The following is a 13,441-nucleotide window of genomic DNA, read 5'->3' on the forward strand; positions in this document are numbered from 1 at the left end:
TTATTGTTTAAGTAGCTCCCACTGTACCCAATAGAACCCCACGTTTGACAGAATGGTTTCACCATCAGGTGCATGAGAAAAGCTATTAATGTAGCTATGTTCTAAATTAATGCAGCTATGGAAGTTCGATACAGATTAAGGACGACAATGTCCTCAGTTTCACAGATCTCAGCATTACAGCGATTTCATTATTTTATAGTCAATCTCATAAGGAATGAAGATCACCATTGAGGGAAGGAGAGCTGAAAACCACTGATCTGAACAAAAAAAGCAGTCAAAGCCATTACTACACTTAAGAAAAGGATACTGTTTTTGTTTCATGCGATTGCAAAAAAGTCCATTTATTTAAACCCTACGTTACAGTGTAAAAAGTCCAATATAATCCGTATCCAGAACAAAAATAAAAGGAAATTTAATTCAAAGAAAATTGAAGGAAAGACCCATGCTTCTGACCTACAATAACAAATGTCCACGTTCAAAGGACACTTATGACATTAGAGAGTTTCCAGGATGACCAAATAGTCAAAGGGCAGAGCTTCTGAGAAACTTGGTGTGAAACTAAAACTCCACTGTGCTGTGAAATTTGTCAGGCGTTTCTTCAAGCACTGGCTTAAAGGTCAAAAGCCAGGAGACACAGAGGCACTGCCCTTCATTCCTGCGTGTGTTTTGGGTGGATTGGGGAGTCCTATACTGGACAGGGCTCATTCCAGTAAGATGCAGTATCTCTTCGGCCAGGCAGTGGGCTGGGTCCTCAGAGTCCGATAACAAGCCGTGAGCACACAGATAAGCTGCGTTTAGGCCGACACCACTAGGGCCTGGGAGCCAAACCTTACTGCGTACTTACCGGAGCATCCATCATAAATAAAATGTGAGCCAAGTAAATTAACGTTAAAAGGGATTCAAGGAAAGGCCCAAGGGGAAGCATGTGGTAGAATCGATTTTTATGTCGGCAGTGGCTGTTCGTGTGGTTCACCTGGCATGGCTGCCCCCATCTCTCATTTATATTTACTGGATTCATTTCTTTCACTTCGGCAGCACCAACTTCCAACATAAAACGACATCCTTCCTTGCATTAAAACACCAACAGCTGCCTGCTCAGATGGGGGGTTCCCGACCCCCAGACCGAGGAACTCTGGGGGTGTTCTGGAGGCGTTGGATAATTTCCAAAAATAAACGACATACTTTTTAACGACCCCTCACATACGTGTGTTTTGTTCACATGTGGAAAAAAAATTAATACAATTAAACGTGAATTTCGTCGACTGAAATTTCTGTATGACATAAGCCAGTCTGTAGACGTCAAAAGGTTGTGAGATCCAGTGCTGTTTTGTTGGATGTGCACTGGAGACAGACGACCCTCCACTGCAGAGATCGTGATTCCAAACACTGTCAACGCACACCTTGGTCTGAGCCTCAGGCACTCTGTGCCCCATCAGATAAAATTCCTCTCCTAAGCATGTTGCTTGAAAAAAAAAAAAACCTCATTTATCTAATAATACCGACCAAAGACCCTGTTATAATACATTCTTCTGCACTAAATATCTTAGATCTTATAAACCTTTATCGTTAATTAGAAATGCATTGTGCAGTGAGCATCACAGACATCCTCTAGCAGAACATTCACAGCCTCTGGAGTGTGGGTTCTTGTTGTCAGTGATCTACTCAGTAATGAAACACAGAGGCATTACTAACAAAGGCTTTCTAACACCTCAGCAACCTTTAAAACGCTGGATACTCTAAAGTCATGTCCAAAGAATAGAAGGCCGTCACACACTGAGTGTTTACCTGCTGTGTATCTGTTAGCCTGTCATCCCCAGCCCCTCACCCCGCAGTCCCCGGAAAATGTGTTTTCCCCTCCCCTCGGAGATGACGTATTCCGGTGGGGCCCTGGCGTACCACTGGGACCAGCCTCCATCATACACCGAGGCCCCCTGGTGGCCGCACAGGTAGGCAGCCAGTGTGACGAGACAGGCGGTCATCGCCGAGCCTCCGGATGCGCAGATGGGCCGCGTCAGGTCCACCCCGGCGGACCAGAAGAGCACCCCCAGCTCCTCGGTGGGACGCAGACGACCAGAAGGATCCAGGAAGGAGGAGAATGGCATGTTGATGGAGCCAGGGATGTGGCCGGGCTCGGTGTCTGTTAAAGGGAGGTGCAGGGAGGTGATGACAGACATACATTAATCACATCTGCGTGATGTGGGATGATGCTCCTGTGTGTCGGGGCCAAACTGCCCTGTTAGGCACCGTCAAAGTCACCATGTGCTTAGCGGACACAGAAGAGCAAGCGGAGGGGGGGGGGGGGGGGATATTAGCTATCGATGGTGGCTTTAATGCTTCAGTGCCTTTGTTACACGTGTGAGCTAGTTAGCAGATGCTGAAATGTGTTTCTTACAAATGAGCGACAACATTTATTTTCCAGGTTAGGGGGGGGAGGGGGGGGCAGAACCCAATATTGTCTGTTGAGCCAGAACATCCAGGGCCTGCCCTGTGTGTGTGTGTGTGTGTGTGTGTGTGTGTGTGTGTGTGTGTGTGTGTGTGTGTGTGTGTGTGTGTGAGATACAGACATCGTAAGAACCTAATACTTAAACCTAATAATTAAAGTAAAGAAGTACAATTCCATACAGTCCCAGATGCAGAGCAAAACCTGACATTTTATATATTGAGACTATATTTACAAATGAACCCTTGCAAATGTTTCTGTACCGATAGATACTCCGTTAGCTTCATGATATATTTTGCGGCACTGACTGCATGACATGCTGCCGTCTACGGATACGGTCCGCAAAATTACACTAAATATTGTTTCCTGCTGTACAGCGGAGTGCTTAAAAGCAGAGTTAAACTTTATGACATTCTGAATTTTTACATTTTTGTTCAGAATGGAATATTGATGCAATTTGGCCACCTGAAATTCCTCGCCATTGATTGGCTACGTAAGTAATAATTGTACACGGTGAGGTTTCAAAGACTTTATTCTACGCAAAGTTCAAGCCCGTTTAAAAATCCCGCTAACTGGGGTATAACTGAATTAAAAGATTAATAAATTAATAAAGACTATCATGTGAATAATATTCCATACAAGACTCCTCGCATCTGCCGCGTTTCAACTAAATGAATCAATTTTTTGTAAGTTTAACATCCCAATTTTCAAACTTTAAGGAAACACGCACAATGGCATGCAATTGCAATCGACTGGTTATAAACAAAGGATCCGTTCGTGACACCTGTTGTGTGCAAAGACGACAAAGACATTCTGTTTAATGAAGGGACGGTTGTTACGTACTGTCCATGGGTTCTGGGTCGATCCCACGAAACCGGCCGCACGGTCTAGCGTCCACTAATTGGAAAACCTTGCGGTCCACATTGTCCAAGACGTCCTCGTACGTCTTCACCCAGGAGCGGTTCATCCCGGCTTGGAAGTCGACGGGCTCGGGCTTGCGGTATCCGCTGGTGACAGGGTGTCCTTCTTGGAGCCAGCGCTTCAGCCCACCGTCCAGCACGGACACCGAAATGTGGCCAAAGAGCCGGAACATCCACCAAACCCGCGGGGCAGAAAAGCAGCCCCAGTCGCTGGTGTCATAAACCACGACGTGCGTTTTGTTCCCGATCCCCAAGCTTCCCACATAATCTGCAAATTGGCTTTCACTGGGCAGCATGTGATCGAAAGGAGAGGTTTGGTCGCTGCATCTGTCTAAGTCGAAGAAAGCAGCCCCTGGTACATGTTTAAGTTTAAACTCCCTCTTTGCGTCGCGTTTTAATTTCTGCAGATACCAAGAGGCATCCAAGATGCGAAGACCGGGTCCGACCCGGTTACTTTTGACGGCGTTGGCAAGCCACCTTGCCCCTACCAGAGCCACTGTTTGAATGTGCGCCATTCCCGATTTTCCAGACGAAATGAATGAGCAGGAAGGTCTAAGGCACATACTGAGATCGAAGCACTTTACTGTGTAGGGGCGTAACTCCGTGTCAGATAAAGTTCACTTCAGAGATACCGACCCCTATTTTTGATTATAGGCCTACCCGCAATGTATTATTACCTATACACCCAATTTAGTTTCAAAACTGATTATCCGGTCGATGATGATGATTATTTTATTATTACTAATAATAATAACCGACTCCGGTAATTTGCTGTCTGTAATTGTTTTGCGAAGCATGGCCGGCAGGTGGCAGTATGCAAAGTTCGAGCCAGTAGATAAGTGAGTAAACGCAAAAAACGACGACGAAGAGCAAGCGGCACCGGAAGTTAAACTCACGTGTGTAACCGGACTATATGGGTGTTATGTGCGGTTTAGCCGAATATAAATAAACATTATTGCCGTTTTATTTTAAAGGGGAGGGTACGTTATTTCACGAAAATATGTCTGCTTCAATGATCAGGAGAGGACTTGAGCTTTTGAGCGATGACATAAAAGGTAAATTAACATCAATTCATGCGGGATTTAAATTTTTGGGTGGGGAGCAAACTAAATTTTGACTGTACGCAGTTTTGATGGCGTAAAACTGTGGCGGAGGTTTTCTTTGTCACTTTGTTGGCGTTATACATCATACACCCTGTGTGTTCCCTGGTCATCTCACCTTTGTTGTTTTTCTATTTCTTGATCTCCCCGCGATTCTTATGTTAATTTTCCTTCTGATTTTATACTACCCGAGATGCTGTCGGTGGCCGGAAAAGTAAAAGGAAGCTCAAACCAGGAGAAAGATCAGATAAGAAAGATCAGATCAGCTCCAACAAGCAAGGCGTCACTAAACAGCTCCGCCGACTCCGTGGACGACCAGGCTCAGCTAAGAATCGGGCCACGGTTAAGGACAAGAAGGTTAAATCAGCAGTTGGTTGGTGTCTTTTTTTTCTGCGGTGTTTGCGCACCGATTCTTAGTATGTGAAGTTGGCGTGGGTTTGCTGCTGCAGTCCAAAGACATGTAGTAAAGTGAACCGGTCTCTGCAAATTCTCAGCGGGAGTGTGTGTTCTCAGTGATAGACTGGCATCTTTTCCAGTGTGTTTCTGCCTAGGCTGGTTGGGATAGGCTCCAGGTTCACCATAACCCCCTACTGGATAAGTGCTTGGAAAAGAGATGGATGTGTGGATTTGACTGTAGTGAGACCATAGACTTAATATACTTTAAAAAAAAAAGCGACAAGTATCTAATATCTTTGTGTTTTTTTTTTATTTAAGAGGAATTTCTGAAAACACAAAAGAGCCATCTACGTGAAAATCTAGCCTATTTCCGGGGAACAGAATACAGACCTACTCAGTCGGACACAGCAAAGGTTGGAATGGTTTTTGCATTTGATTTTGTCCGTATATCATGCTTAAAGTTTTTTTTTTTTTTTTTTTAAATGATCACTATCCAGCATAGTGTTGTAGTGGTAGGAAAGAGTTTTTCAATACCATGTCTACACATTAAATGCTTGTATTTAGGATGATGATGATGATGATGACGACCACTAACTGGCTGTCATTGACCAAACAGATACTGCTTCAGAACAAAAGTCGGCAATCCCGTCATCGGCCTGATGTTCCTGCCAAGAAGCCCAAGGAGAAAATGTCCCTGTTCACAGAGGAAGAGTTCCAGCAGTTCCAACTGCAGTATTTCGGTAGAAAAGTTGAAGACAATAAATGAAAGACTGCAGTGACTTGGACTGTTTTTGGATGGATGAACACGGACCCGATTCTTAAGTCTTAGTCTTTGCCAAGTTAGAAACAGGCGAAAATAGCTTTTCCTATTTAAATTTAGTATGTTTGGGTATCTTGTCTTTGTTATGTGATTTATAAATAAAGAAAATTGTGCAGATTGATTCAGGTGCATGACCAAATCATGCACGTTTGAAATAGGAAAGGCGACATTTAAAAATAGTTTTCTTCTTCCTCTTCTCCTCCTTCTGTGTTAGGATACTGAAGAGAAGGTGGAGTGTGATTGATTGCATGGCAGAGTGCAAGCCAACACTTTTACGCTTAATGGCATTTTGACAAAACGTTTAATGTTTTACCCCAACGGTCTAAAATATTTAATGTCTGGCATTTGAGATTAAAAGCACAAAAAAGGAAAAGATACTTATAACATGCACTCGTATACTAACTGCATGTATAGTACAATTATTATTCAGTTAAAGGATCAATGTACCTTGAAATACTCAGAACTGGGTAGGTTTACACTTCATTATGTTGCTGCTTGTTAAGCAGCAACAGGTTTGACCGAATCATTGTTTCTGCATCCGAATATAACTCACCTCTCAACCTCACGCAGTGGGTTTTAGCACCTCGACATGTTCTTGACCTCCAATCATTGATCCAATGAACATCACCCCAGCGTTGTTTTTGATAACAGTGTCTCCCTTGTCATTAACAGCAATTATTCCACTGCAGTTTCCTCTCAGGTCTTCAGATATGACCCTCTGACAAGCCTCCCGCAGGCTGTAGTCCGTGTCATGATAGAGACTGGCCACTTTATGAGCTGCCATACGGCTCAGTAACAGATCTCCGCTGCCGGAGCAAACCACGGCTAACGTGCCGTCCGCATAAACCCCCGCCCCCACTGCCGCCGTCTGCCCTACTTGACCTTTCCCTTCGCCGATCGTCCCACCCGTGGAAGCCGCAGCGGCCAGATGTCCCCAGCAATCCAGAGCGGCGGCTCCCACGCTTTGCGGCCAAGCATGTTCACCAGCTCCCTGTGCTGATAACTCCTTCCACATGCTGCTCTGGAAGTACTCATCCCCTGCAAGTTCATCGCTCTCTCCGAACTGGCTCAGGAAATCCACCACTCCCTGCCCGGCGAGTAACGCATGGGGACTGTTGTCCAGGACTTTCCGTGCAGCCTTCACTGGGTTTTTCACACCGTGCACACAAGCCACCGACCCGGATTTCAAACCAGTACCGTCCACTATGGTGGCTTCCATCTCATGCCTCCCTCCCTTTTTCGACACGGAGCCCTTACCAGCATTAAACAAGAAGCAGTTTTCCAGTGCGGCCACACATTTCTGCACTGCGTTGACACTGCGTCCCCCTCCTGCCAGCTCTTGTGTCCCAAGGACTAAAGCTGCCTGCAGAGAAAACTGAATCATGCCCACAATATTCTCATCCATTTGCATCTCATCCATTGCTCCACCATGGATGATCAAAGTGAAATCGGAATTCAGCATAGCGTCTGGGGGGGGCCCCTTCTTGTCAGCTTGGTCTGACCCCTGATGACTAAACTGCGCTTGTAAGCCACCGCAATCAGTTCCACCCTGTCCTTCTACCTCCTCTTCCTCCAGCAAGCAACCGATGGCTTCCATCTGTCCAGCAATGGCATACCTAAGGGCCAGAAACATCATCACCTTGAGGTCTTCCTGTAAATTCTTCTGAAGCTGACTTAGGATGTTGGCAAAGCTGCCTTTGGCATTGATGGCCAGACAGATGCTGTCCTTCTTCCCAAGGTACGTCAGAGCTAGCTGGTCGAAGGCATATACATTTCCCACTGCACCATTCAGCCCCTCTGTGAAATCTTTTCCCGTGACGTAAACAGATGGACTGACGAAAAGATCCAGGAACTTTCTAAGAGGGTTTCCAGGGGGCAAGGCCCTGTGCAAGGCCGCTAAGTGTGGACCTACACTTTGGCCCTTCTTGGTGACCTTAATCAGACGTTTGTGCTCCTGAAAAGCTACATGAAAAAGGCGAAGAAGTGCCTTCGTGTATGGGGGAGACTGACTTGTGCCCATACAGGACATCAGAGTTCCAACTAGATGCCTGGACTGCGTGGTGACAGGATAAGTTGGATCACAGCGGCCATGTTTGTAGTGACGCATGTGGGTAGGTGTGACGAAGATGTAGCTCATGGCAGAGTCTCCTACAGTTTGCCTGAGAGCCAGCTGCAAGGAGAAGTTGACCCACGCATCAAATAGGGCCCTCTGACTTCGAAGCGTGGCAAGGAAGTCTGGGTAAGATGGAATTTCAAATGTGACAATCACATTGGTGTCTTTAGGGGAAGAACTCGGGGATGAATGGAGAAGGTTGGTGACGTCAACATTGAGTGGTTTCGCAGCAAATAGGGTTCTAGGGTTGGGTGATCCAGTAGTCCTTGACAGTGGTGGGTTGGGGTCTACAGTCAGTGATTCGGAAACACACCAAACACTATAAGTGATGAGTCCAGCCACCATTCCATCCAGAGCACTGTGCTCAAACAGCATGCCAGCGCCACCGTCCTGGAACACCACCAAATTCACCACCTGGATAAAGACAGAATAACATGTGAACGAGGCCATCAGCAAAATGAAATCCGACTACTTCACTATTGTCAATTTCCCACTATTCTAGCAAGACAGAGAACAAGGCCAAATTTCTTTGCTTTTCCATGACAATCAGGAAACTTATAAAATGAAGGGTTGGTCCTTCTAATCACAGGATAATGGGGACAGATCAGCGTTTTCACAGGCAATCGCAGACCTTTAGCAGTATGGTATCCCCATACCTTATCGTAATATCTGAGGCAGTGGCCCTCGCCTCTGCCCAGTCTCACGACATTGAGGGTCTCGGCCAGGCTGGCTGGCGCACTGCAGTCCTCAAGGGCGACAGCCAGCACCGCGCTCTCCATCCGCCCAAGCGAAGTCGCCACAGCTTCACCTCCCGCCTGGATCTTCTCCCGCATGGCACACCACTCCTGTCGCGGCAGAGCTGACAGGCTACAGAATGGCGAAGGCTCTAGCCCCCTGGCCACCCCCGGTCGGCGTGCTGCCTCCGCTAGCTGGGTGTAGATGTCGTTCACAGACAGTGGTGACATCGGTTCCCCTGGGTTTGACTGGTGCAGGATCTGAATGGGGAAAATTCCTCCAGTACAAAGCAGGATGGCATGGAGGCTCTCGGGATACACCTGGAGCAGGAAAATCACGCAGCGATCCATAAGCACACCGGTCAGGCAAGAAAACACTTTGTTTTATTGAAATCAATTTGAAATCATGCATAGCAGAGGGTGCTTTTGTTACGTTTTGTTGCGTTTTCCACTGGCATACAGGAACCAGGCCGTACCTGAGCCTTACCACGAAGAGACGCTATTCACAGCACAGTTCCAGATCGCTTCAGTTTTCCACTGCAGAAGGTCAGTCAGCTCAGTAAAGCTGCTGCAGGGTTTGGACAGCGACAGTAACGTAAAGCTTCTCAAGTTCCGAGTCATCCAGAATACATCAGTACATTGTGATGTGCGATGCTACTAATCCATGCATATCAACATAGATCACTGTTCCTTTCTTGTCATCATGTGTTTTGACCAATCAGATGATGCTGATGCAATCAGCTTGGTTTAGTCGTGGCTTCGCCCCTGCTGTTAAGCAGGGCCATAGGGGCGCGGGTACGGCTCGCGTAATTTGCACTGGAAAACTGGAAAACCGTCCCTTCGCAGTCTGGCTCAGTTTTGGTGGCAGAGGGAAATGCCAATAATCACTACCATTGGTCATGTGATTTGAGGTCAACATGTTGAAATGTATAGGCCGGTATTGTGGGACCACCGTTTAATAGACGGACCAAACCTGAATGTAATCCTGACTCTTTCCAGGTATGCGGGTGGCAGCAAACACTTCTGACTGCTGCGTTCGTTCAGTTGGCTCGTCTCTCTCCACCAGCCAAGGCTCGCTGTGCAGCCTAGCCACGGCCCAGAGCAGGGTGGCCGCGCGCTCCAGCTGCACATCCTCTCGCTTGGCGGCCTCGACGGGAGGCAGGATCATGGGGATGGACCTGGACGAGGGCAAAGAGTCACGGCAAGACAGAATGTAGCTCTTGAACTGCGCCGTCGCCCAGTTCTCGCAGCCTGCGATGGCAGCAGATATGCGCTGATGGGCCTCTTGCAGAGCCTCCTCTTCATGTTGGAGGGCATTTATGTACTGGGGGTATTGCTCTGGACTCAGAATAAGTTGAAGCACACGGCTGGCCTCCTTCAGGGTGACCTCCAGCTCTGGGGCAGGGTAGTCTGGTAAAGACATCCTAAACACAGGGGACACAGTGAGTTGGGCAAACAAGAATCACATGGGTATTTAGCTAAAACGTAGACTTCTGAAGGAGATAATGACAGGCATTTAATGTGGCGTGGATGAATGCTTCTTAAGAAAAGGAGTACAAATGAAACTACAGTCCTCGTAATTTTTGAGTGATAAACAAAGTTACACTTCTGTTGCCTTTGGAATGTGCCCCATGCCACATAACTACGTTTAATAATTAAACCTAACATATCCCTCATTGTCTCCACCTGGGTCACATGTGTGCGGAGTTTGCATGTTCTCCCCATGTCATCGTGGGGTTTCCTCCGGGTACTCCGGTTTCCCCCCACAGTCCAAAAACATGCTGAGGCTAATTGGACTTGCTAAATTGCCTGTAGGAATGTGTGTGTGAGTGACTGGTGTGTGAGTGTGCCCTGCAATGGGCTGGCCCCCCATCATGGGTTGTTCCCTGCCTCGTGCCCATTGCTTCCGGGATAGGCTCCGGACCTGCCCGCGACCCAGTAGGATAAGCGGTTTGGAAAATGGATAGGTGGATGGATATCCCTCATTGTTTTTCGAAATTATTTAACTTTTCACAGACCCTGATAATCTTAATTATTAAATTCTAACTATTGTTGACTGTCGTGGCCTTCTTCTTATTTAGTTAACGATTTTAACTGAAATAACTGCTGAGTTTCATTCGCCTGATGTGAGAAGTCAAAGATGAAATAGCGTGAGCAGAAAGGGGAGCCACTACGCAGAGAATGGTGCCTCTGTTGCCCTGCTAGGACGTGAATGAGTTTCACGCGGTCATTCTGCATTCCAAGAATTAAAACCTCTATTTTGTCTTCCATTTTAATTCAATTTTTGCAGTAAGAGAGAGCTACTATTTGGTCTATGAAACGTTATTCATGAGCAGAAAAGACCACCTACACAATAGCAAATGTTCATCCCGTAATTTTCAAAGCCAGTCTGCAAAATAACCGTTATAAAACTTTATAGATCTTTAAGAAATGTTCTATAGTAGCTTTCTGTTCTGTATAGGCTATACATATTACACCATCTGCAGGAATTATTCTAGCTCTCGTTGAGGCTGGATGTGTAACTGCAGTGGGACAATGGCATCGATACATTCTCTCACTAGTGTTAGAGCCCCATCTATGGCTTGGAAGTGAACAGCAAGTAAGCCAGACAGACAGGCAGTCAGGCAGACAGTCAGGCAGACAGACAGACAGTCAGACAGACAGTCAGACAGACAGACAGACAGACAGGCAGTCAGACAGACAGGCAGTCAGACAGACAGACAGGCAGTCAGACAGACAGACAGGCAGGCAGACAGTAAGCCAGACAGACAGACAGACAGGCAGGCAGTCAGACAGGCAGGCAGTCAGACAGACAGACAGACAAACAGATAGATAGGATGCTGGTAACAAATTAATTTTTGTGTCAGCCTTAGTTTTTTTTTAGAATTATTCTTGTGTAAATTCCATATTAACTGTGCAAACACGCTAAATAAGCTATGCTTTCATTGGTCCTACCTTGCATCACTATTGTACTATGAACTATTTATAGACTTATTTTTCTTTCAAGGAAATACTGCAAATATTTATCACATTGCAGCTAGTTGTAAAATAATGGCAACATTTTTCAATGCAAACATATACACAGAACAAGTGACAATCCATGGATTATCATCAATATCTATAATAATAATAATAATCTATCCATCCACCCATTTTCTATATCTGCTTATTCCGCGTGGGACCACAATGTTCCTGTAACCAATTCCAGGGACCCCTGAGTTGCCATTCCGGGTCAATGCAGGACATAGACTCACACACAAAACACAGCACAATCTAATGTGAACACTTACTAGCAGTACTTAAGCTATATAACTAACTAAATATATATTGCTCAATATAAACAATAATGTTTTAAAGGAATATACCAAAAATGCCATCACAGAAATCATACTCACCTCACAACCAGACACAGATAGAGATGATGCAGAAACACAGCTCGGTAACTGAAGATCGACTGGACTGAACACTGGGATTTATTGTATATATATGAAGTGACTCCGGTGACATCACAATGCCCCCGTTTCAGCACAGAACGCTGAGCTGGCTTCAGCTGCACACACTAATGTTTTGTTTGTTTTGGAAGCAGACGATGAAACACCCATGATGCACTGTGTGTATGTCTAGGCAGCAGGTTGTCTTATGGTGTTTGTCACCGGGAGGGAGGTAACCTGCTGAGTTAGCCAATGCACCGGAACATTCCAAAGACACTAATCGCCGTTCACTATTATCCTGACCAGGCTTACCCAGCTTTGGTTCCTATGGATACCAGCATGCACAAGACTTTATACTAGCACTCATAAAGGAATCTACTGCTCTATTAAAGTGATAGTTTTGCCATGAATGTGAAAGACGCAGCTTTGAGCTTATCTGTGCTCTCTATATGCACAAGGTGCTGCTGAGTAATTCATAGCCAGTTAAGACATCCATCCATCACTACTTAATCCTAACTGGGGTTGTGGGGGGACTGAAGCCTATCCCGAGAACGAGGGGTACGGGCAGGAACCCAACACCCCACTGGGCACACAATTATGGGACCAACTTAAATTTATCAATTAACCTACCATGCATACTTTTAGACTGCGAGGGGAAACTGGAGCCCCTACTAGAAACCCAGACATAGGAATTCCACAAAGAAAGGTCCTACACCTGACTCAGGGATCAAACGCAAGACCTTCTGGCTGGGAGGCAGCAGCACTAACCACTGTACCACCATGCTGCCTGCTAGTTAACATATTAAGATATATTAAGAACATATTAAGAACATATTGACAATAAAACTCTCTGACTCTGACTTAAGAACCAAAAACCTCAAATACTGTGACCAATGGGCTTAAGTGCCTATAACCTTTCAACCAATTCAATAAAAGGCACCAAAATACAATAAAGCAAAAACCCTCTATGTCTTTTTTTTCTAGATTTCTTTACTGTGAGCTAATACACGGATATTTCAAATTCTCATTATTACTATGCTAAAGAGAAAATTCTCTGCATTACAAAAATTTGTAAAGTTTTAAGTGTTACACACTTCGACAAGATTAATAAATTCCAGGCATGCTTAGGGTTCCAATAACGTGATGATTTTTACTTCACCGAAAACAATGAAACACAAGCACATAAAACGCTTGTTAAGCGGGACTGTATGCGGTGATCTGTGTGGAGCTCTCTGTATGACGCATGCGCTCTTTGCACTCAACTCGTGCATATTCCAATTTTACACATATAATTACTTTAAAACATTTTTGTCGATTTACATTCACTTCGAAACAACAACTACTTAACACACAGATAAACACATTCATTCTTCTACATGTACATTAAACAATCAATCATCCAACAGTTTATTTCCCTCAATACGCACACTGATAATGTTCAGGGTGTGCTCGTACAACTATATAGGCTGAGTGGCTACAGGTTTTCC

The 13,441-nt window shown here is 45.5% G+C and overlaps 3 protein-coding genes across 4 annotated transcripts; 1 reads left to right on the forward strand and 2 right to left on the reverse strand.

Annotated features, from left to right (window-relative positions):
• Positions 1 to 297: 297 nt before the first annotated feature.
• On the reverse strand, positions 298 to 4,149 carry LOC125743165 (3-mercaptopyruvate sulfurtransferase-like). Of its 2 annotated transcripts, XM_049015885.1 has the most exons (3): positions 3,284 to 4,149; positions 1,786 to 2,137; positions 298 to 1,462 (listed from the first exon to the last, which is right to left on the reverse strand). In XM_049015885.1, exons 1-2 carry the CDS (start codon positions 3,921 to 3,923, stop codon positions 1,800 to 1,802), a joined length of 978 nt encoding a protein of 325 aa, XP_048871842.1. In that variant the 5' UTR covers positions 3,924 to 4,149; the 3' UTR covers positions 298 to 1,462; positions 1,786 to 1,799. The 2 variants fall into 2 exon arrangements, with proteins under 2 accessions (XP_048871842.1, XP_048871841.1); XM_049015884.1 differs by having other exon boundaries at positions 298 to 2,137.
• Positions 4,150 to 4,226: 77 nt separating this feature from the next.
• On the forward strand, positions 4,227 to 5,797 carry rps19bp1 (ribosomal protein S19 binding protein 1). Its single transcript, XM_049015338.1, has 4 exons — positions 4,227 to 4,415; positions 4,654 to 4,833; positions 5,175 to 5,269; positions 5,473 to 5,797. Exons 1-4 carry the CDS (start codon positions 4,361 to 4,363, stop codon positions 5,620 to 5,622), a joined length of 480 nt encoding a protein of 159 aa, XP_048871295.1. The 5' UTR covers positions 4,227 to 4,360; the 3' UTR covers positions 5,623 to 5,797.
• Positions 5,798 to 5,910: 113 nt separating this feature from the next.
• Positions 5,911 to 12,191, reverse strand: LOC125742897 (uncharacterized). The gene is made up of 4 exons (XM_049015337.1): positions 11,919 to 12,191; positions 9,497 to 9,947; positions 8,446 to 8,844; positions 5,911 to 8,203 (listed from the first exon to the last, which is right to left on the reverse strand). The coding sequence occupies exons 2-4, from the start codon at positions 9,944 to 9,946 to the stop codon at positions 6,239 to 6,241; spliced, it is 2,814 nt and encodes a 937-aa protein (XP_048871294.1). The 5' UTR covers position 9,947; positions 11,919 to 12,191; the 3' UTR covers positions 5,911 to 6,238.
• Positions 12,192 to 13,441: the final 1,250 nt, after the last annotated feature.

This window comes from Brienomyrus brachyistius, chromosome 5, assembly GCF_023856365.1.
Source record: "Brienomyrus brachyistius isolate T26 chromosome 5, BBRACH_0.4, whole genome shotgun sequence".
NCBI lineage: Eukaryota > Metazoa > Chordata > Actinopteri > Osteoglossiformes > Mormyridae > Brienomyrus > Brienomyrus brachyistius.

Coding starts and splice junctions, on each gene's coding strand:
- LOC125743165 (XM_049015885.1), bottom strand. CDS start 3,923: ATGTGCCTTAGACCTTCCTGCTCATTCATTTCGTCTGGAAAATCGGGA. Junction 2,138..3,283: donor CGACCCAGAACCCATGGACA/GTACGTAACAAC, acceptor TCCCTTTAACAG/ACACCGAGCCCGGCCACATC.
- rps19bp1 (XM_049015338.1), top strand. CDS start 4,361: ATGTCTGCTTCAATGATCAGGAGAGGACTTGAGCTTTTGAGCGATGAC. Junction 4,416..4,653: donor TTTGAGCGATGACATAAAAG/GTAAATTAACAT, acceptor ATACTACCCGAG/ATGCTGTCGGTGGCCGGAAA. Junction 5,270..5,472: donor CTCAGTCGGACACAGCAAAG/GTTGGAATGGTT, acceptor TTGACCAAACAG/ATACTGCTTCAGAACAAAAG.
- LOC125742897 (XM_049015337.1), bottom strand. CDS start 9,946: ATGTCTTTACCAGACTACCCTGCCCCAGAGCTGGAGGTCACCCTGAAG. Junction 8,845..9,496: donor AGAGTCAGGATTACATTCAG/GTTTGGTCCGTC, acceptor TTCCTGCTCCAG/GTGTATCCCGAGAGCCTCCA. Junction 8,204..8,445: donor GCCTCAGATATTACGATAAG/GTATGGGGATAC, acceptor GTCTTTATCCAG/GTGGTGAATTTGGTGGTGTT.